The 22,328-nt window shown below is 45.1% G+C and overlaps 1 protein-coding gene across 8 annotated transcripts in view; it reads right to left on the bottom strand.

Annotated features, from left to right (window-relative positions):
• ARHGEF4 (Rho guanine nucleotide exchange factor 4) overlaps positions 1-22,328 on the bottom strand; it is a 328,802-nt gene that overhangs the window by 6,636 nt on the left and 299,838 nt on the right. For all 8 annotated transcript variants that reach the window (XM_043523021.1, XM_043523017.1, XM_043523019.1 and 5 more), the window contains 8 exons: positions 14,974-15,153; positions 11,388-11,582; positions 10,061-10,240; positions 9,038-9,270; positions 7,073-7,202; positions 4,892-5,023; positions 2,952-3,195; positions 2,068-2,145 (listed from right to left, as the gene is read on the bottom strand). In XM_043523021.1, the coding sequence (XP_043378956.1) occupies positions 2,068-2,145; positions 2,952-3,195; positions 4,892-5,023; positions 7,073-7,202; positions 9,038-9,270; positions 10,061-10,240; positions 11,388-11,582; positions 14,974-15,153 (1,372 nt within the window). The remainder of the gene's footprint in view (positions 1-2,067; positions 2,146-2,951; positions 3,196-4,891; positions 5,024-7,072; positions 7,203-9,037; positions 9,271-10,060; positions 10,241-11,387; positions 11,583-14,973; positions 15,154-22,328) is intronic.

Here is a 22,328-nt window from a genome sequence, read left to right as displayed (position 1 = left end):
TGATACTTGGCAATATCCGGCTCCAAGTCTGGGTTACAGCCGAACTGTCCTTCTCGGATTTTTTGCAGGGTTGTGCAATAAACTGCCAGCCTGTGTTTAATTCCCCTCCCAGTACCCAGGGTTAAACAGTCGCCTTTGGAGGAACCATAGAAAGGTAAGAGACTGAATTCCTTGGCAAGCTACAGTACAGGGAGTGCAGCCACAAAGTCTGATTTCCCAGGGCTGTTATGTGAATCTTCGCCTGGAGGTAGCATCCATGATGAAGGACAGGAACAGGCATAAGGAGGGGAACTTCCCTGCAACTCATAGAGCTCATTCTCCCTTCGGCTACTGCTAAACCTCCCTTGTTAGGCTGCTGCTTTCTGTCCTTGGCACCTACAAACACTACTGAAGAACACATCATCTGCATCTAGCCTATCTCCATGTACAGCAAAGGGCGGGTGTTTAATTAACTGTTCTGTTGTGGTAGCACCAACACTGTGCCAAATACCACACAAACACACAGAGAGAATGTCCCTGCCCCAAAGACCTCAACCTAAACATCCCTTTTCATTTCCCCAAGAGTTCCCCTAAAACTCCTCGTCATTATTCCTGCAAGCTGCCCCATTCAAATTGCTTGGAGACCTGGCTTCTAGGGTTGAGAGGGGGATTCCAGTCTCCAGCCAGATGCCATCCAACAGTTTCATAAGCAGAAGCTGCCAATTGTATTTAGCTACCTTGAACTGTACTATGGGTTTTGGAAAATGAACCAATGATTAGACACACAGAATGGCCCTTGTAGCCAGGAAATATTGGATTGCTGAATCTCACTGGCCTAGCTAAGGCTGCCAAGTCTTCAACCTGGTGAGAGCTGCTGGGGACTGTCCTGCAATTTCCCACCACTCTGAGCCTACCAGCTGGCCTGTCCCAGAGCATTGTTATCGTCACTTGATTGACACTAATCACATGCAGTAAAATCAGCTTGTTCAGGGAAAATTTCCATATAATGGGAAGCAATAGAAAAATACAGTGCTGAGTAATTTCCACAGCTCGGGGATAGTTCAATTAATTTCACCAGGATCCTATCTCCTTGTCATGACTCTTTCTCTGTATTTTCTTTCTCATCAGTCAGTGATGAAGGGCCTGATCCAGCAAAAATATTACATGCCCATAACACTGCATTTCCTAGTTCACCTAGGAGACAATAGCTCTCAATGTGGTAGTAGGCAGTTAGTGAGGTGTCAGTCAGCCCCATCTTTAGCATTCCCGTTCAACCCCAGTGGAACAAGACCAACCAGTGGAAATCCTTAGTCACTTCCCTCTTAACAGTATGAGTAGGGAGCTGGATCAAAGTTTGTGACAAGTCACGTCTCCCATCCAGCTAAGAGGGGTTATTGACTGGATGGCACTAGGGTCTGATTTATTTTCAAGGTCTACAGTCAATGTGAGATTCCTTAGCATTGTGTTTAGCTATGGACTCCTACTGGGATCGGAATTAACGCTGTGTTCTTTATTTAATACTGAAATTCTACCTTAACCTGTGGAATAACTAACTGTAAATATTGTTATAAACAAAAATACCGTCACTGGGAAGTTACGCTGAAACATTGCTCACCTGTTTATTGACAAGCTCAGATTGCTTAATAGGGGGGCATGTTTATCGGTGAATCTGGATTTTTATTTAATCGTGACTTCACTAAAATATTGTTTTCCGAACTGTATGTGCTGATCCGATTTACAGCTTGTATTTTTTACTCTTCATTTTGATCAAGTTTGTTCCTAGGCTCCATAAACCCAGAGTGACAGAAAATTAGAATGGCTATTGCTAAAACAGGGGCAATTGCTTCTCATTCATTTCCCTGCCCAGTTTTTTTCTCCACCATACCAAGTGACCCCTGTGCCACTGGAATAAAGATCTTAAAATCTACCCCCCACACAATGGTAGGAGAAGAGTAACACTTACCAAGCTCCCAAAGATGAACGAGCTGGGGGAGGGGGCAATTAATGCATTGATGAGGCCAAGCTTATTTGAAGTCAGTACTTTTAGACGTACTCGTGCTTAGGAGAAAAAGAAAGGGCCACACTCACCTTTAGGCTTTCCGGTGTGGTGCTGTTTGTTGGCATTCAGCATCGCCTGCTTCTTCTGCACCTCTGTGATTGAAAAACCTTAAAGACAAAACCGAACCTGTTAGCAGCTGTACCGCTTAGGGCTCCACCTAGTTCCTCCAACAAACAGCAGGGCTCACGCACAGATCAGAAGAGGGAAGTGTGAGGATGAACACATCGCTATGGATTTGATTGTGCTCTTCAGGCACAGCTCCATATTGGGGTCTACACTGCCGCAGGAGCACCGGGAAACGTTCTGGGTAGAATTCAGCCAGAATTGGCCCCGGCGCTGAGGGAGAGTGTATGCTGCACAGGATGCTCTGCCAATTTTTTGCAAGAAGCAACATGTGCCTCACTTTGTGGCAGCTACGCCCCCACTCAGTTCTCCCTGCCTCCTTGGTTAGCATGGTCAGTGGCAGCTTACCATATGGCCTGCACTCTTGGCACACTGGGCTGGCCCTGCTTGTGTGGCCCTAGTCACATTAGACCAAGTATAAAAATGGTGAGCTGAATTTGCCCCCTAGAGAACATGTGGTCATGTATAGAATCCTGGATCGATCTTGTGCTGGGCTATTGACGAGTCTGTCTCCAACCCTGCCAATGGGAAGAATAATTGAAAACTAGCATACCTTTCTATTTAATGGTTCAAGCAGGCTAAGCAAAAGATTTTAGCAGCTCCCTAAGACCTCATTTCACGGCTTGCTCTCTGCTCTATTCTTTGTGTGATGAGCAGAGGGGAAAAGAAACATCATGCAAAATATATACATCTGCAGCCCAGCCATGGGCCGGAGGGGCATGTATTGCATTTTCACATATTTGTGTGCAGTGTGATGGAGGGCCCTGCTAGACAGACAGCCTTTCCATACCAGTTTCCTGGTCAAGCTGAACCTGTTTCCTTTCATTCTCGAATGCCTTGAGCCAGCGCTGTTTCTGTTCAGGCTTTTTCGCACAGAATAAGTGGACTTCTTCAGGGTCCCTGCAGAGCAGCTTGAATGCATTTTTAACACTGATATTGAAGTCCTTATCCTTCCCATCCTCCACGTCCACGATTTCCATGTCATCCATGTTGATCCGACTCTTATAATAGAGGATGTCCCGGCGCAGGAGATCCTGGAAGAGATTATTTTCATTGCAACTATATCCAATTTCCACGCACACTCTTCCTTTCTCTTCCTAGCCACAACAGACGACCCATTACCTTGCTGATGAGCACTACTGCCTTATGGGAAAAAGCAATGACACCTAGGCCTCTTCGCCCTGACTGTGGCTTTTTGGAACTCGCTTTCTGATGTGGCTGCAGTCTTATAACAAGCAGGTGGGGCCCAGGAACGGTTTCTGTAGCTGATGGAGCATGTGTCTGGGCAGGACTATACTTACAGCAGTGTGATAATATGTACTGCACTACTATCAACTGCACTAGAGTGCTTCTGTAATTCACTGTCACTTTCCCACAACGTCTGAAAGGCAAGCTCAGATTCCTGTCATTGCCCTGACATGGTGACTCTGGTTACTTACGAAGCCAGACAACTAGTCGACGTTGTTACTCCAGATTTCAGACAGTGTAATGGAGCAGGATTTGGCCCCCACAATCTATCTCAAGAAGCCACACAATGCAGGATTGGATTTTCCTGCTAACGTCACTGGTGAAAAATACAGCCAGCTCTAGTGTCCGAGGCAAGGCCCTCATTAGTTTAAGTCACTTGGAGAAAGGAATCGTGGGTAAAGTGAAGGGGGTCATGTGCTCAGTGAAAAGCTTTGGTGTGGTCACTTGACGTGGTGTAGAAAGTTCCTCTGCACTAGGCCACAACCACAGCTGAGTCTTTGCACTTACACGTGTAGCTGTGACCAGCCAGCATTCCCAATGAAAACAAGCCAAGTGATGCTTGGCCTACTGATGTGGGGGCCTGGCTTTCACTGGTGCTGAGCTCTTTGACATTACCTGGAGCTGGGAGAGCTCAGCAACCCTGAAAATCAGGCCTGTGAATTAGCTCCAACTCCGAAAGAGCTTTCAATAAAGAACAACATATGGGGAGGGCACATTGTGTTTCCCCTGAACAAAATACAAAACTGATCTTTCAATACAGCCCATTCAGGGGAAAGTGCCAAAAGGCAGGACCCCAAGTGAAATGTCTTGTTCCATCCTCACTTAGAGCCTGAGCCAAAGTCAATGGAAGACTCTCATTGACTTCAGTGGGCTTTGGCTCTGGCCCCTAAAGGGAAGACAGACAGTTTTAAGTTCTGTGATCCCTCCTGTTATTTAAATAGGCCATCTCCTTGGGTTAGTAACACACCACACTTCCCCAATGAGAGTAGCATATCCAAACTGATTGAGCCGGAAGTTAGGTACACAGCCACAGCCATATTTGTCTTCTGAGCACCATTTCAGTAATCTGACCCTAAATTCCTGCTGATGACAACCGTGTTAGAGGAGAGCGAAAATAATGATGGCAATGTTGACGCATTTGATTTTAAGCCTCATACTGATCCTACAAAAGCCAGTGCCCAGCTGTCCTCTCTCACTGCAAGAGACCTGCCTGCCAAGAGCCTGCTACTTCCATTTATCATCTGCAATCAAGTGCACAGTAGACCAGCATGGTAGGAAAAAATTGCTGTGTATGCACATAAACCACCCCAGCCTCCTGACTGATAGACCAACATGTCTAGCTTTAGCCTACCAACCTACGTACTGACTTTCTCTAAAAATATTCTGGGGAGGGGAAAGTAAAAAGTAAAACTGAACTGAGATGGGATTTGACTTCAGTGGACATATCAATCAACAGAGGTAGAGACAGGCTCCTCAAGTTACCTTCTTACAGCAGACCAGCTGGTGATCAAAGAGAAAGAACATTCTCTGTTGGCTCTTCGCTTGAGGCTGGGAGATTCTGGTTAATTCCCCAGAATAGATGAGTTCTGAGCTTCTGACTAGGACGTCTTCACCCTGGCGGCGGCAGCAGCAGCACCACAAAGAGCGTGTCAGTTTGTACCAAGAATCACAAGAATTCAACCTGACTTGAGCGCCTGGGCTTGATTGGTTAAATAGTGTGGTCCTGACCTACCGTCCTGGATCTTAGGTGAAAGTTCATAAGATGTCACAATGACCAAGAACAACAAATGTTGATGGGAAAAGGTGCAAAGAGGAGACAGACTGAATCACTCCAAACAAAAAGGCCTCTGGATATAATTCAGGAAGTGTGTTAAGATTATGCTTGGTAAACAAGAGAAATGTGCAACCAAAAATCAGTGAACCAAAATTGGTGCGTCCTGGATGCAGGCCTTCTCTGTGAATGTGGATGGAGTGAAAAAGGAGAGGGGGCTGTTGTATGAACTTAGATGGAATAAATGGGCCAAAGGTGTTAACATAACCCAGTCACTGTCCAACACTCAACAGCATTAAACAAGGTTCAGGGTTTGGTATGCAGAGACCTCTGCCTGCTTAGTACTATGGCAAACACACCATTAAAAATCCTTAGCCTTTTATTAAAGACATAGAGAAGAAGGAAAAACAGTTAAAGCGGTTGAAATATAAAGCATTAAGTAAGGCTTTCATTTTAACAAGATTTCTTGTTCTCTTTCCCTTTAGCTGGAGAGAGTTTTTAGAAGGAAAAGCCCCCTTGTCTGACATCTCTTAGATGGCATCAAGGATGGTCATAACTGTCCTTTTGAGGAAGAGAGAAGTTGTTAGTGGAGATGAGCTGGAGCTTCTGCTGCTGCTGTTAAAGTCCAATCCTGTCTCATCTCAGGTGGTGTTTGGGATTCAGCTGGAGCTGGCAGCGGTGGTGACATCCCCTCGATCACTCTCCCTGGCCTGTCAGGGCATCTCCAGGATCAGGATGATGAAGGCTCAGGGTCCCAGGAGATGGTGGGGAGTAGCAGCCATGATGGTAAAGCTTGCTCCGGTAGCTAATTTCCCCGCAACATCTCTTTCTTTAAGGACCTCCGAAAGGGAGTTATGGGTGGATAGTACATCCCCTCATTATTTTGTCCACCAGTTAGGCCTAGTTTCTGACACACCAATTTTGGTTCACTGATTTCTGGTTGCACATTTCTCTAAACACACTCCTTGAGTTATATCAGGAGGCCTTTTTATTTGGACTGATTCAGACCGTTTTCCTGTTATACCTTTTCCCATCAATATTTGTTGTTCTAGGTTATTGTGACATCTTATGAACGTAAACACACTATTTTACAATTGAGCTCTCAATTAGGGTAAATCTGTGAGCCCGTTACCACAGCATGATCTCATTCCATCACAACACTGGAGCACAGTCCCTGCCTCCCATCAGGGTGAGGGATGCTGTCCCTCTCCCATCCATTCAGCACCAATTTGGCTGGGCATATGCAGAAAAGGAAATTTTGTTATGAATTCGGCCCCATTTGCCAGATCTGCATCAGCTGCTCACAGTAGATATTCTGAGCCAAATCCTCTGCCCTCAGAGGAGCTACGTTAGTTTACACCAGCTGATGAGGGGGGGAAAAAAGGATAATTTAATCAAAATACATTTGTTCAGCTCTAGAAAACAGGCAGTTTTGTTTATCTGAAAAATAAAGAAATAAATAAAGCTGGTTTTAAAAAGAGCTTTTCTGAGCATGTACAAATACTACAGGAAAATTCAGATGCCATTTTATCTGTCAGGGCCTGGTAACCCTCTCATAGATATCACTCTAGAATACTAGATGCCAACTCTGCCTGCCTCAGTAATGCTTGAAAATTGTTCAAAAAGTAAATGATTTATTGGAATTTCAGTAAGCAGCTGTGCCAATTTCCTTCTGCAAAGAGCAACGACGGATGGTAGACAGCACCCAGAGAGCTGTACAAAGCTGTAGAAGGGTATCAGGCTAACTCAGGTCTTTCAGAGTTCCTCCATCCCTATCAGGAGAAGGTGAATCAACAAGCATGAGTGTGACAGAATGTGATTGGGCTAGTGAGCCATATAAAATAATCACTTGGGGGCCCCATTCACTCTGTGGGGCACTTGAGTCCCCTCACCTCCCAGTCCTCTATGGAACTCTGCCACTGGGCAATTTTGTCTATGTTCTCCAGCCTCCTCTTTCTCTCATTGATCAGTCGAGCAACGTTCTTCATGGCATTTAAGGCAGCTTCAACATCTTTAAAATCCCTAGGGTGAAACAGATTTCGTTAGGCATGCCTACATGAGTAGACGGGAATCCAAAAGTGCTGCAACTTTAGAGTCTAGTGAACTGGAGCACAGAGCTGGAAATCTGGGTTCCATTTCTGGTTCTGCCACTCACTTGTGTTGTATTTCTAAAGCATTTGGAGAATGTCACACAAAGAGCCCTGTGGACCACGTTTTCAGAAGAACTCATCTCCCATTTAGGCATGAAAATAGGTCAGATTTTGAAAGGAGCTGAGTTCTTTGGAAAGCCAGACCCGAATGGTGAGCGCCGAGTATCTGAAAATCTGACCCAGCAGGTGCAAACTATTCTTTAAGTGAAATTGTTAAAGTCACAATGTTTTCATGCCATTAAATTTGAAAGTTTTAATTGTCAGGCATGGGGCAAGACCATTTAGAAATGCTTGCGTCCCTTTCAAACAGGAGGCATTATCTATTTGTGATAGGACAGAATCTCCCCCAACCAACCCACACACCATCTGCTACCACCATCTCACTCACTTCCTCTGGGACTTAGTGTTCAAACTAGCTCTGGAAGAAGAGGGCTGGAGTGTCTTGCCTCACACACCATTTCTAAAATCTCAGAGCACCCACTGCGCCATGTACTCTGAGTAATCCCTTCCAGATATACTTAGTTTCACAACACAGTGTTTAAAAATTTAATAAGACACACACATAAAGTAATTCTGAGAAACATCAGTGTGATCATTAGGAACTTGAAAGTCCAGCTCAATTCACAGTGTGTCACTATGATCACTTTTTATTAGGCACAAATATGTTCCTCTTACTGTGATTCCTTAAAAAAACAGTTGATCGATGGTTGCACTATGAGAATTTGAATAGATTCTGTCAAAACTGTAAAGAGATTCTGTTTAAAAACACAGGCCCCAAGTTTGCCGTGCCTTAAAATTGTTATGATGCCCTAGGGAAAGTTCTCTAGAGCCAAAGGGCCACATCCTTAGCAATTTGCATAGCCCCACTGAAGACATTTTAAGTGCAGTGATTCCCACCAACTGAGGATCTGGTCCTAAACAGGTAGCTGGGTATTTTTTAGGCTTATTACCCTGACTCCATAAAATCGAAAACATGGAACAAACGTGCCCATGCAGTGTGTCCCAGGAACGGGTTTCAAAGCTGGGGGCTGACTATGCGAGGGCGCTGAAGCAGCCCAGACCTAATATATGAACTGTGCATGCCCCCTGATGCTATGGAGAAGATCTCCATAACGGTACACAGTTCCTGCAGGCAGGGAGGGCAGGCTAGATACCTGAAGGTGAGTGTCTGTGCTCACTATGAATCCACTGGGCCATAGGACAGCAGCAGGCCAAGTCCACTACTCTCCTCATACCCTGCAGTATCAGCCACAGCCCAGCTGTTCAGACAGCCTGGCTAATTCTGACCAAAGAACCCATCCTTTCAGACAAGATACTTCTAACTCAGGCTTTGTTCAGATTCCCATAAAAACAGCCTCTGTTTTGGTAGGACCTACAGCATTTTGTGCTGTGCTCCTGCACAGCCAGCAAAGGAAGCAAAAATTGACCCTTGAGGCCTATTGGCTGTGCTAATATCACTCTTGGGGCTCAAATAAGGATGTGAACGCGATACTAAACAAACAGTAGGGTGGTACCTACTACACAGGTAGAGAAAGCTCAGTGTTTGCCTAATAGAAAAGGATATATCTGGTAAGAGGGCACGCTAAACAATTGTGAATATAACATAGAGCTACCACGAGTATCCTTTTTCTGTAACTCTGAGACAACTGTTCTCAAATTGCCCATTCCCATGTGCGTCTAAGCCGTTCCCCAACATGTTGCACCTACCTGTGCTGGGGGTTGGTATATTTGAGCAGTTCAGCCAGCTGCAGTGGATACTTGCAGATTTTCTGCACTGGGGTCAGCAGAAACCCATCCAGAGAGATGTCGATCATCTTCTGAAGCAGGCGGCATGCTTCAAAGAAGTAGACATACTTGTTGACTTTGGTGAGTCGGGACAGCTCCACGCAGGCGTTGGGGTGGTTGTTGCAGTACTCGGAGTAAATCTGGAACTCTGTTTGCTGTGATGGGAATGAAAAGGGAACCCCGAATAGTCATCTCTCTCATATCAGAGTCTGGGCCTGAAAATGCTGCACAGTGCAGATCTCAGTCACTGCAGGCCCCTCTGCCCAAAACAACTACAGTACCTACACTGCTTCACAATAAAGGGACTCCACCCTCCTATCCTGGTAGGCAACCACTAGTCTCTTCCACACCTCACCCTGGCCTTGGCAGTGGTGCCTTTTGGTAGTGGGTACTGCCAGGTGTGCTGATATACTTCTCTCCCTGGTAGGCCTATACGCTCAATGATGGATTTACAAGTGCCCCCCAGGCCACTTCCATTATGCCAACCCACAGTCTCCTCTTAGGGAGAAGAGGCCCATCTGATACATGTCCTATATGTTTGCCTGACCGAGGCCAATTAAAAATTATGGTAACTGCTACTTACCAGACAGGCTAGGATGCGTCCAACATCCCATGTACCTCACAGGCCACTCTATCTCCTACCCAGATGGATGTTTCTGATGAAATGATCAGCAGTGAAACACTTAAAATATTGGCCTGCAAATGGCAACATTAGGCTACAGAGTTTTCACCCCCAATGGAGAGGTATTGCACTCAGCAAGGCAGCTTTTTAGTGAGTCACATTGGGAAGGTCTTCTTGGCAACCAGAAGGGCTATAAATTTAATTCTAAAAAACCTAAAGCTTAAAAATTCCATCAGAGAAATATCAGACTTCTCTTCTGGTCCACCCCAGCTAACATCTGGCCCGCTAGCCTTCTCCCACGTAGACACTGTAAATCAACTCACATATTCCAGGAAGCAGGAGCCGACCTCACTCAAGTGTGGATGGTCTTTGTTGAATTTCTTCTCCAGCGCTTTTACAAATTTTTTCTGGCATTTGTAAATGTCTTCAATGTTCCCAAAGATTGTCTTCAGCTGTTCTTCTGTAAACATGTCAGCCCTCTTGCGGCACTGCTTAATGTAACCCTGGGAGGAAGTCAGATTTTCAAGGGGTGTTGGGTACTTGCTCAAGGGCCTGGTCCACAGACCACTGGAGTCAATGAAAGTGGGTTTTAGAGCAAAAGCAAAACCCTTTTCTAGTATGAGTCTGCTGTGCTTTTATTACTATTTTGAAGGTACCATGCCTAAAAAGGGGAAAACCTGGAAATCAAACCATAGTCAGAAACATGCCTTGGATGATATCGTAACCCATGCTCAAAGGTACGACCTGCCCTATAGAATCTTCTCCGGTAAATAACTAGCTGACTGTATGGGTACCAGATACTCTGGTTAAACCCAAAGGGCCAGATCCTCAGCTGGTATAAATCGACATAGCTCCATTGATGGATTTATGCTGTTTTACACAAGCTGAGGATCTGGGCTTGAATATGCTAGAGTCCTTAGATAAAACTGTCTCTGTTTTCCCTGTTGGGTGCTCTGATTCTCCTCAGTTGGCTTCCTTCCTCCATTCTGGAGGAGACTGCAGATCAGTGGTGTTTTAGGTATGTATTTTGCGAAGTGTTTGGGGAGGAAAGATGCTATGTCCATGCAAAGCTGTTATCATCAATTATCACTTATTCAGTGCATCACATGGCATGTCTCTTGTGAAAGGAGATGTCAGAATATTCAGCATGTTCAGAAGTGAATGCTCTAATAGGCCGAACAGTCCCCACGGTTTGGGTCTGTGAGTATATGATTTGCACGAAGGTGGGTATTTCTGATCATGCCACCTCTCACCATTTATTAATAAAGAATATAGTGGTGCTAGTACTCTAGTCTTCTTGGCTTGGGAAATTTAGTTAATTACATTTAATCAGGACTCCTCTGTGTGCTCCAAATAAAGGAGCATTTGGGATATTCCTGGAATGAATCAGTATTCTCCATTTCCTGAACATGCACGGTGATTACACAGGGGGTAGGCAGAAGGTATATGACAGAGAGACAACTCTGCTAACTGAGGGTTCTTTTCTTAAGGGAAGAAAAGTAATTTGCAGCTAGAGAGAGAAGAAGAGCACAAGACAGCTTAGTAGGGTGGGGGTTGGGGATCTCTCCCTTCTGAAGTGGGTTCAGTTCATGCATTTGGGTCACACCCATTTTATATGCCCCTCATTCTTTCCTTTCACAGCCTAGTTACCTCACAGATGTCCTTCAGGTGTTTGATGTAGTCTCTCTCTGTGCTTATGATCTCGTTGATAACATTGGTCCTCATTTGGTCCTTGCTTGTCTGCCCCACCCCATAACGCCGGGCGGCGGTGCTGGCATCCTCCTCTTTGCCGTCCTCTGCCTTCATAGGGTAGTCTTCCATGGGTTCATCTTGGTTCACTCGGAGCTGTGTCAAACACACATGGGTTTCCATTGGGTAACAGTCCCTCAATTCCCTGTTTTTACTCTCTCATCTTGCCTGTGTCACTAATTCAGCTCCTTCTACCACCAAGAAGGGCATGTTGGAGGACAGCAAGGCTGTTGTGATCAACAATTCCTCCCTGTCACGTTCCTAGAGCCCACACACAGGTTAGTCAGTATCCTCCAGAATTAATTCTATGAAATATCCAGAACCTGGGCCCAGAGATTGGCCACGGGAGGGTGGAGGGAATTCTAGTGATAGGGATAACTAGGTTCAGTCAGTAGACCTGGCCGTTTGCTCCATAGACCTTGGAGGGGCTGAGAATACGGCAGAGGATAGCTATTCAGCACCTGGGGGATGCCTTCACGTCACCCAGCCACTGCTCCCGTTAACTGAGGTGTGACATTGACGGGCTCCATCCTGGATGGAAGGATCACAGGTGTGATGTGAGGAAATACATATAAATCAAGGGAAAGCACCTCAGTAAATGATTTACTAGTCAAGACTGAAGGTTTTTTATGGGGCTGGTTTAGGGTAATAAATCACTAGATACATTCTGCTTTGATAGTCTTTGTTAAGGAGTAAATTAGGGGACACTCATTAATACAAGGTAAATAACAGTAATAAAACATTTCTTTATATAAATTGAATATAGATGCCAATGGGAAAGTAATTCCGTATGAAGAGACAGCTCAAGGTTATGAGACTCATGTGCCTTTCAGAATGGCCACTAGATGGCAGCACAGCATGAATATTGGCAAAAATATCAGACATTTTCCTAGAAGACTTGCTGTACACAGTCTACCTCATCAGCTGTACTAAAACCACTGTTAGGTAATTCCAGGCAATTTTCAATTCAGTTCATACCAGTTCAGTATGCCATAGCGCATATTTAACTGGTCTCAGGTTACCCCATTTGAATATCTAATAACATTTAGAAAAGTATCAAACAAAATGCTTAGGAAAGAATAAAGAAAATTCAAGTAAGGAACATGCAACATCATTTTGCAAATGTCCATTCCACTTCAGCCATTTTAGTGCTACAGATATTGCAGTGAATACAAAGAGTCTGTTTAGATTTCTATGTAGTTAACATTTGTTAAGATAGGATTATCACATCCATACCCACACATTGCACACATCCACATTCATACGACCTATGTGTACTCAATTATAGCTAAATGTAGTCATTCCGGTCAACATTATTGACAAAAGCTGATGGATCAAAGATGTGGGACGCCGATTTTCCTTTGTTGCTAGCAGGAGAGCATGGACCAGCAAAACCAGTGCAATCTCCATGTTAGACCCACAACTAAAACTGGATTGCGTAGAATCAAGGAAGTCTGAGAAGCCCAGGTTAGCTGGAATTGCTTTGATACTCCCTTCCCTATAGCTGTTCCCTGAAATAGATCAGAGGTTAAGTGATAATTGGCAATGCTTGAGTTGCTGGAGCAAGGAGCCATTAATTATTCCAGTAGGAGAAGTTGGCATTCTGCCCTTTTAAAGGCCAGCACTGACAATGCCTGTCAGCAACAGATATGCTGTCTCACCATAGGGTTTTACCACCCCGGAGGGACCTGGGTCCAACTTATAGGCAACAACCTGAAGCTCCTCCAATGCAACCTCAGTGTGGCACTCAAGCAGAAAAGACTCTCCAGAAACAGTTCTGTCCCCAAGGAAGGTCAGAGCTAGGTCCACATCCAAGTGATCTTATTTACAAACGACAACGTTTTATCATCTGGAACAGGTCTTCTGCTAGGGACTAAGGATGCTAAGGAGGAGACAAGGAACTTCTTCTTTGCCTCTTGCACAGCCCTAGCAAAAGATTTCAAAACTTTTATGTCCCAATCAGTCAGACTCCCGACCAGGACTTTTGCTACAGGCATAAATACATAATTTGTGTCAGGTAATTTGTGTGAGGACAAATGACTGAGAATCCCAGGTATCCTGACAGATCTGAATTTGCCCATATAAATTCTCAGTTAATGTAGTCAGGCTGAAGAGACTGCCCATGAGCAGTGAATGCAGAGCCGGGATTCCATACTGAGAACTGCAGCTCACACAATGGCATTTAAATTCCCTCTTCCTTGGAAAGAGAAGGAAAATATGGGGCCCGTGCACTGAATCTGCCTGGACTCTTGTTCTCCCCCATAAGTAAGGAGAACTCGGATGTCCTGGCAAACTAGCAGTAAGGAATGAATCCCACTTCTGCACTATCCAAACCACAGACTACACTTCTGGAGCTCGCATTTTGTCCACCAAGTCTGTCACATCCAATAAATGGGGCTTGTAGGACCAGATCCTCAGCCGGGGTGTAGGTTCGGCATGGCTCCATTGATTTCAATTCAACTATGATGCTTTACACTCGCTGGGGATTTGGTTCTACCTTGAGAAATGGAGAGATCCACTGAGGCTTCAGTTCAGCACAGCATAGGGTTGCCAACTGTCTAATCACACAAACCCAAATACCCTTGCCCCGCCCCACGACCCCGCCCCTACACCGCTCCATCCTCCGTCACTTGTTCTCCCCCACCCTCACTCACTTTCAGCAGGCTGGGGCAGGGGGTTGAGCTGCAGGAGGGGGTTTGGAGTGTGGGGTGGGGTGGGGTGCTGGCTCTGGGAGGGAGCTCAGGGCTAGGGCAGGGGGCTGGGGTGTGGGAGGGGGTCCGGGCTCTGGATTGGGGCCAAGGGGTTTGGAGTGTAGGAGGGGGCTCCGGGCTAAGCCTGGGGCAGAGGGTTGGGGTGCAGGAGGAGGTGTGGGGTGCAAGCTCTGTGAGGGAGTTTGGGTTGGGAAGGGGCTCAGAGCTGGGCCAGAGGGTTGGGGTGCGGGAGGGGGTTTGGGATGTGGTATGGGGTGCTGGCCCTGGAAGGGAGCTCAGGACTAGGGCAGTGGGTTGGGGTGTGGGATGGGGGAGGGAGTGCAGGCACTGCCCCGCAGCTCCCATTAGCCACAGTTCCCGGCCAATGGGAGATGCGGAATCAGTGCTCGGGGCACTCGGCTTCCCCCTCTCCTCCCCCCCCCGCCACCCGGGGCCGCAGGGACATGCTAGCCGCTTCTGGGAGCAGGGCGGGGCCAGGGCAGGCAGCAAGCCCGCTTTAGCCCTGCTGTGCCACTGGACTTTTAGAGGCCTAAAATCCCTCAGTTTGGCTTCAGTAGCCTCCGGGAGATAGAGCCCAATTCCGGGAGACTCCTGGTGAAACCGGGAGGGTTGACAACCCTAGCACAGCATTATTAAAGGGAAGCAACAATGTACATGGCTCTGATCACCAGTGCATTCTACACCAGATCACCTCCAGCCATGGAAGTGCTTGGGGCACTCCTATCAGGAAGCTGGTGTCAATGGACTGGGGTTAAAAACAATGTTTAGGTCCTTACCCGTACAAAGCTGGCTGGAAACCAGCCTTCGCTGTCGAGGATCCTCCCCCACCACCACTCCTTGTTGGTAGCATCCATCACTTCGATGACATCGCCGGCCTTGAATCCCAGCTCTTGGTCATCCATGGTGACGTGATCCCAGAGGGCTTCTGCGTACACCACGCTGCCATCGCTGATGAGCTGGGAACAGATCAAGTAAAGCATTGACAACCGGTTACCTCCAACAGAAGCATTTCACTCAACTAGCACAGGCCCACATGGACACTCAGAGAGCTTCCATCCAAATATTCGAGGCTACATTGTATTTGGCTCTGTGTGGGTGCTCACGGGAGGTTGGGGAGACATTAGCCACAGTCGCAGTCTTTGCACTCTCTGAGCACCGGCCTTCCAGATCACTGCCACAAATGGCACAAGTCACCCCACTGTGAACAGGAGGAGGACAGAACCACGTCGCCTTCCCTGCACACACACTCACACTGTCCAGCAGAGTGAATCTGGCTGGAGAAGACAGCATGTTGCAAGCTTTGGAAGGCTGCCACTCTTGTGTGAACTCCTGGTTTCCAGGGGTTCATGCTGCAGTGTAGCCCCTCCTTGTCCCAGTACAGGCCCAGTTTAAAGCCTCAATCTGGTTCTTATTCTAGTGTGACTAAGAACCTTCAAATCCTTGCAGTAGCACAAGAATTTAAAGCACATTCATTTCTTAGTGCAGTTCATAGGGCTGAATAATGACTATTTCAAATGGCATCTCCTTGCTGAAATGACCTGCCCTGCACCCTGTTTGTATTCAGAGTCATCTCCCCCCAGTCAGATTTTATTGCTTTAGAGCCCTTCAGAAGCAGCAAAGTGACAAGTAGCCAAGTCCATTCTGGCTCATACTTCATCAACAGAATTACTACATGCCAACTGCACAGCCAAATTGTGCTCTCTATTGCATCTGCTCCACCCCAGTTTGAGACAGTGAGAGGTGCGTGGTAACTGAGGCAGATTTTGGATCAAAGAGTTGTTGTTATTGGTGATTATGCATTAGCCAGAAAGAACAGAGCATGCAGTTTAGATCTCAGAGAACATTTGTGGCACCAGGTCATATTTGCTACAGAAGCCCTTGAGATACAAAAATGGAACCCAATGGTAGCATTTTTACAGAGCTACTTTTCAGAACAGAATGTACCCCACAGTGACCTAAGATTGTATGCTGCTTTAAGTCTTTAGGGTGGTTAAAATTAGCACTTAAGCCACTTTAAATAAGTCCTCAAAGGAACACAAATGCTTAAGCTTAGGGTCAACTGGTTATTAACATATCTCAAAAAGTGCTTACTTTGGAAAAAATGCACCCGTGCACAACCCATCTCTCGAACAATCACTTGAATTTAAGGAATGATTCTACTACGTGTATTCAGTGTGTAATTTTCAAATGGTCACAACTTTCTTACTTTCCAAACAATATTTTTTAAACTTAGTCTTGGACATACTCCTCACTGGGGACTATTTACATGCCATGGTTGAGTCATTTTTCAGCGATCTGTGTGATAAAACAGAGCAGCAAGTCCTTATAACCATGGGGACAATATCCCCTCCCTGAACCCACTCATGATTAAGTAACATCAGAGGAGGTTCACTTCAAACATTCAAAGTAAAAGCTATGCTCAGGCACAGACCAAGCCTGGAAAACTTCAACCCTAAAAGATCATTTTTAAAAGATGCATGAAGAAGTAAAAGCAAGGGACTACTGTACATAAGTGAAATCTTTGTATCCTGAACTGTGATAGTCACTACCAAAGGAATGTCCATCTGACTTTTCCCTACAAGTCCATCCTGATTTGTTGGGTCAGAGACTTTCCCATTAACCTTAACCTCTGGAGAATAACACTTATGGGCTTTCATCAGGGCCTGGACATGACTACGAATGACGGCTTAGACATCTATGCGATTCTGAGAACCTTTGGGGGCTCCCTTGCTGAAAGGTCAAAGAAAACACTGGACTCTTCCCATTATGATTGGTTAGGGAAGTGTCCTCAGACAGTCAATCCAATGTAGGGGGCGTGTGAATCCTGATTTTCTGTAACCCCACTGTGCAATGCTAGCCTCTGGAAGTCGGGTGGCATGAACAGCCCCGAGGAGGATCGGAAAGGAGAAAACTTGTATGTACGTGTAACCCCCACACCTTCTGGGTGTGGTGTTCTGTCCCATCTAGTGGCACTGAAACCACTTAGAGAGAGAACAGTTAATGAGTCTGATCTACAGCCTTAGCTAACAGTGAGTTTGCTTTCAGCTCATGTGGTAGAGGCTCATGCACTAAGCTCCAGAGGTCCCCGGTTCAATCCCACCTGCCAACGACCAGGGTCTGTCAGTATTACATATTGTTCAATGACAAAGTTACTTATTATACCCAATACTCTGTCTTCAGTCATGTTAATAACCTCTTCTGAAATATTGTCTCCATATCCATCCACTGTGCTGTATAGCCCAACATTGGCTATGATATGCACCTGAGATTGATCACATTTTTCCAGGCACAGTTGATCACATCCTGTGTTACTGTTTTTTTGGCTTGGTACCAATACAAATAGTACATAAAGAAAAAAGGCAGGGGATCTTCTGCATGCTACAGGATGTAGAACAGGAGGCATTATAGCTGGCTGCATTTAAAAAAAAACCAAACTATTTTGGACAGAAAATGCTATTTTATCTAAACCAAAATGTTTTGTGGCAATGTATCTGTTTCGCCAAAATGTTGCACGTAAGGCTTCTCAGGTCCAGGTGAAGGAGGGAGAGAAAGACTCCTGGAATAGCCAATTAGTTAGGGCACTCACTTAGGTGGTAGGAGACATAGGGACAAGTCCCAGCTCTGAATATGGCTGGGTGGGTACTCTAACCTGGGTCTCTCACATCCCAGGGGAGAGCCCTAACCAGTAGGCTATTCTGGGGTGAGAGGATGGCTCACTCTCTCTGGAGGTTTCTCGCAACATGTTTTGAAATATCTCCATTTTGTTCTGCTCTCTCACAAACAAATTCCCAAACTGTGACATATTTCATGAAATCTAATTGTTGCTTTTCTGACCATCCCTAGAATTAATATAGCAGCTAAAATGGTCCAAAATGTTTCAGCCATGCCTCATGTCTTTTCAGCACTCCAGCTATTGTGGGTGCATTATAATAATGCTTAGCAGGAATAGAGCACTTCTCATCTGTGCATCTCAAAGGGACTCATAAGAGTGGACAAGCGTCATTGTCCCCAGTTTACAGATGGGAAAAAAGAGTTACAGAGACGTTAAGGGACATACCTAAGGTCACACACTCTATCAATGACAGAGCCGGAATACAATCCAGGACTCAAATCCCAGTCCTGTGTCTTATCTACTGGACCTCACTACTTCCCATCTACACTGAGTTAGGATGAGTTTGGATCATACAACTGGTATTAGTATGGGACCATTTTCTAGGTAAGAAAAGCAAGGATCAGATAGTGGTAGTGGGTGACCCAGAAAACCAACTGCTACCATAGCTAGTGCAGCAGTAGAGAGCTGTTTTCACACTTCTAAATGCATGGTATACAATTTGTCCTATTAAGCTGTGTGTGTGTGGGCGTTCAGGCTTGATAATTAATCAATAATGCTGTTAGGGCTATTTACTATGCTGCTTACTCGTGGTTCACACAGCAAAGGGGAATAGAAGCCTACTGCTGAAATGTCTCCTCTCCCTTCAGGCATGACTCATTTGCTCCACTGTCACATAGCTATGGAGTAGACTAATTAAGAAATCCTTGAAAAGAACAGAATTCAAAGGGCCTCTCAAGATACAAGTTATGAAGAACTCATAAGATAAAATAACTCCACTATGGCCTTAAATCCCCTGCTCTGAGTGTGGAATCAAGGACCAGAGACATTCACGTCCCAGTCCGTGAATGGGGCCATACACAGCTATATGACGCTTCTTTACAAAATTGCCGCTGCAACACAAGCAAGATTCAGCAGGCGTTAATAAATTAACACTGTAAGCACCAGGCAGTCAGAACTGCCTATCTTTATAAAGAAGACAGTATGGCCAATCAGACCCAACATTAGCAATGATCTTGGGTTGAGCTGTTGATAGCTCACTAGGGGATTTTACACTCAGAATTCCTATAGAAATTGATGGGAGCCGTGTCAGTAAAACGCTTAATCAGCTTTGAAAAGCTCAGGCTTCGGCACGGGTGGATGGCAAAGCTGTCCTTTAGTTTAATGCAGCATCTAGTATTAATACCTGAAGTCTTCTACATTCAGGAATGTAGCTATAAAGGTGGTTGTGTATGTAGCTACAGAGTCACAGCTGAACTACCAAATACCCAGGAGTAGGCAGATAAATCCATGCCAAAGGTGTTTGGGACTCATAGTAGTTACTCAAAAATGGTGGTGGGGATTATAGACCAACTATTGTTTCATCAAAAGTTAACACCATTTCTACAGTAGGGGAACAATGAGAGGAGATTAAGGCAGAAGAGTGAGGAAAAAAATGTTTTATTTAGGCTCTGGACTTTCCCACCCCATTTAGTCCTGCAATATTTGAAACACCACCTTGACTGAAGGCTACAGCTCCCTGATTCAACGCCACTTTAACTCCGGGATCTATTTGGCTTTTGGGAGGTGACAGGTACTGAAAAACTCAATAGTTCACTGATTATTACCAGCATATCATGTACTGCCTTTTAGTGCATCATGTCTTTGATCTGCAGATTTTTAAAAAAAAATATTTTGTTGGACTCTCATGGAATGAGTAAATGACTCCTTGTTTTAACAGACCCTCCTCTGAGACAGATCATTTAAGAGTAGACTGTGCCACTACTCAACATCAGTCATGGTGTCATTGCCATAAATATCATTAAACTATTGATATTATTTCACATAGTTTCTCTGACTTGTAAGTGCAGCTGTTCCAGACATGGCACTGAACCACAATGGACACTGTAGAATTCAACAAAGCTTGTTCTGGCAGAGACATGTGGCTGGGATAAGAATGGGATGGTTAAGACTCTCCTTTTGCTAATTAAGAGGAAGCACAATAGGAGGAGAAGGGTTTTCTGCAAGATGTCCAAGAATACTGCACAGTTAGACAGGTAAATTACAAGCGCTTCTTGCCTTCCACAGAAACATCATGCTAGATGGAGTATTGAAAAGGCTCACAGTTACCACATCACATGCCCTGCTCTTGCTATTTACCATAGTCACTGAGAAACAAAGGTCAGTTTCCATACAAAACAATGTTTAACTGGTCCATTCTATTGTTGTGACTTTGGCAGCTTTTCATTCTGACCACTCCAGAGCTTTTCTTAAAGACCTGCATTTCCTATGGCTAAACTTGTTCTTGTGACCTAAGTAAGATGACCAGACATCCCGATATTAGGGGGCTTTGTCTTATATAAGCAACTATTAACTCCTCCTCCCCCCGCAAAAAAGTGACCTGATTTTTCACACTTGCTACCTGCTCACCTTAGACCTAAGCAACGTGTGAACCAGAGTCTCTGGAAGGGAAATCGTAGAAAACAGAATGCAAACCTTGCCTTCTTCAGACCTGCTCTCAGTCAGTTTTGTTTGCAACTCTGTAAATGAACAGAAACGAGGGAGTTCTCTTTATTTACACCCAGGTTGAGTGTGCAAGGATACATCAGCAAGCCAAATGCAATATTATCAGTGTATCACTGACACTGAATATTGACTGTACTGCAGGTGTTCTAATATTACATTAGCATTTTTATTCATCTGCAGCTGCTTTTAACTGTCCACATAGCTACAATCGGCTGTAATTTGTTAGCTGCTCATTTACAGTTCACCAAAGAAGCACTGTGTATGTTACTTGATATGTCACAAAAGTGAACAATAAGGTACGTTAGAGGCTGCTGCATTAGGATCCCAAGCTCTGTCTCTTCTAGGGCAGAACAAATATGACCAAGAGGGGCGAAAAAACAGCCCGGGGTCCACTGCAAATCCACATAATTACACTGAAATTAAGCCAATTATATGTATGCAAAGAAACGGAGTTTGCCAAGCACTGCATTTATATGCATGTTTGTATTTTGACTGCTTAGCTCTTGTTGGTCTAAGGCTGTATACCTCAGCATAATTGCCTCATATGTCCCAGGCTTGTTCTCGCGGAAGCTCCAGGCAATACTAACAGAGATAAAAGATCTGTGAACTGTGTAGAAACCCTATGAAACCAGGGATGGAAGCTGCTTTGGGAAATATTTATCTGTCAGCTGATTAGTTCTACTTGAATAAAACAGTAATAACCTTCTTTTGCTTATGCTGAGCACTAAAAGCTGAAAAAGCAGCCCTGCCTATACCAGGTGCATCGGCAATCAATCAGGCACAGGGGAGCTCAGCCTCCAGTCAAGAGAGAGGATAAGGCACAAGAACCATTTTCTGCTCTGTGACCCTAGAACAAATACTTTCTAATCAAGAGTAGCTATAAAGTCAATCATTGCATAATGAATTAAAATACATTTGAGAGTGTTGCTTCTATTTTTCTGAATATTTCTTTGGATCTCTCCGAACACGTGTATTAGAAACAGAAAAAAAGAACTGGGTCATGACACCAAACATATTAAGCCTTTAGTCCCACCAGTCTGCAAGTCAGCAAGCCCCCCAAAAGGCAAAACCCACAGACTGCTCCAGCTGCTTCACTCTGTTAATCCTTCCCCTATGGAGGTGCTCACCTTCCCGCTCTTATGGAAAGTGCAGCAGGGGAGTTTTATATAGCATGTTATTTCCCATCATGCCCAGAATCATGGCTGCACTCACTCTAGAGATTCTTGTAAATGTACAGGTGTAATCTAGCCAATCTCTGCCCCTGACTTAAAAATTTCTCCTGTAGTTCAACGCTTCCATCCCCCTCATCCCGCGCTCCAACTCTCTGTGTTCAGGGAAGGAGAGAGGAGAGAAGAAAAAGGTCAACAGAGACTGTGCAAGCTGGTTTTCACAAAAACAACAGTAACAAAAAAGAACCAGCCCCCTGACATGGGCCAGGCCCAGGCAATTAACATTCCCCTACCTAGGAGCTTTAAGAAGTCATCTTCCCCTTTTGTTACTAAGAAGGGAACTTCTAGATGGTCATTTATTCATAGCATGTAAGGCCTGAAAGGTCCATTAGTTCTTCTAGTCTCATCTCCTGTATATCACAAGGCACTACATTTCACACAGTTACCCGTGTATTGGCCCAATAACTTGTATTTGGCTAAAGCATACCTTTCAGAAAGGAATCCAGCCTTGATCTGAAAACATCCACAGATGGAGACTCCACCACTTCCCTCAGTAGTTTGTTTGAATGGTTCAGCACCACAACTGCCAAAATACTGTGCCTAATTTCTAATTTGAATTTGTCTGGCT

Source organism: Chelonia mydas, chromosome 9 (genome assembly GCF_015237465.2).
Source record: "Chelonia mydas isolate rCheMyd1 chromosome 9, rCheMyd1.pri.v2, whole genome shotgun sequence".
In the NCBI taxonomy this organism is placed as follows: Eukaryota; Metazoa; Chordata; order Testudines; family Cheloniidae; genus Chelonia; species Chelonia mydas.
Note: the sequence above shows the minus strand (reverse complement) of the source record. Positions and strands in the feature narration are given on the sequence as shown.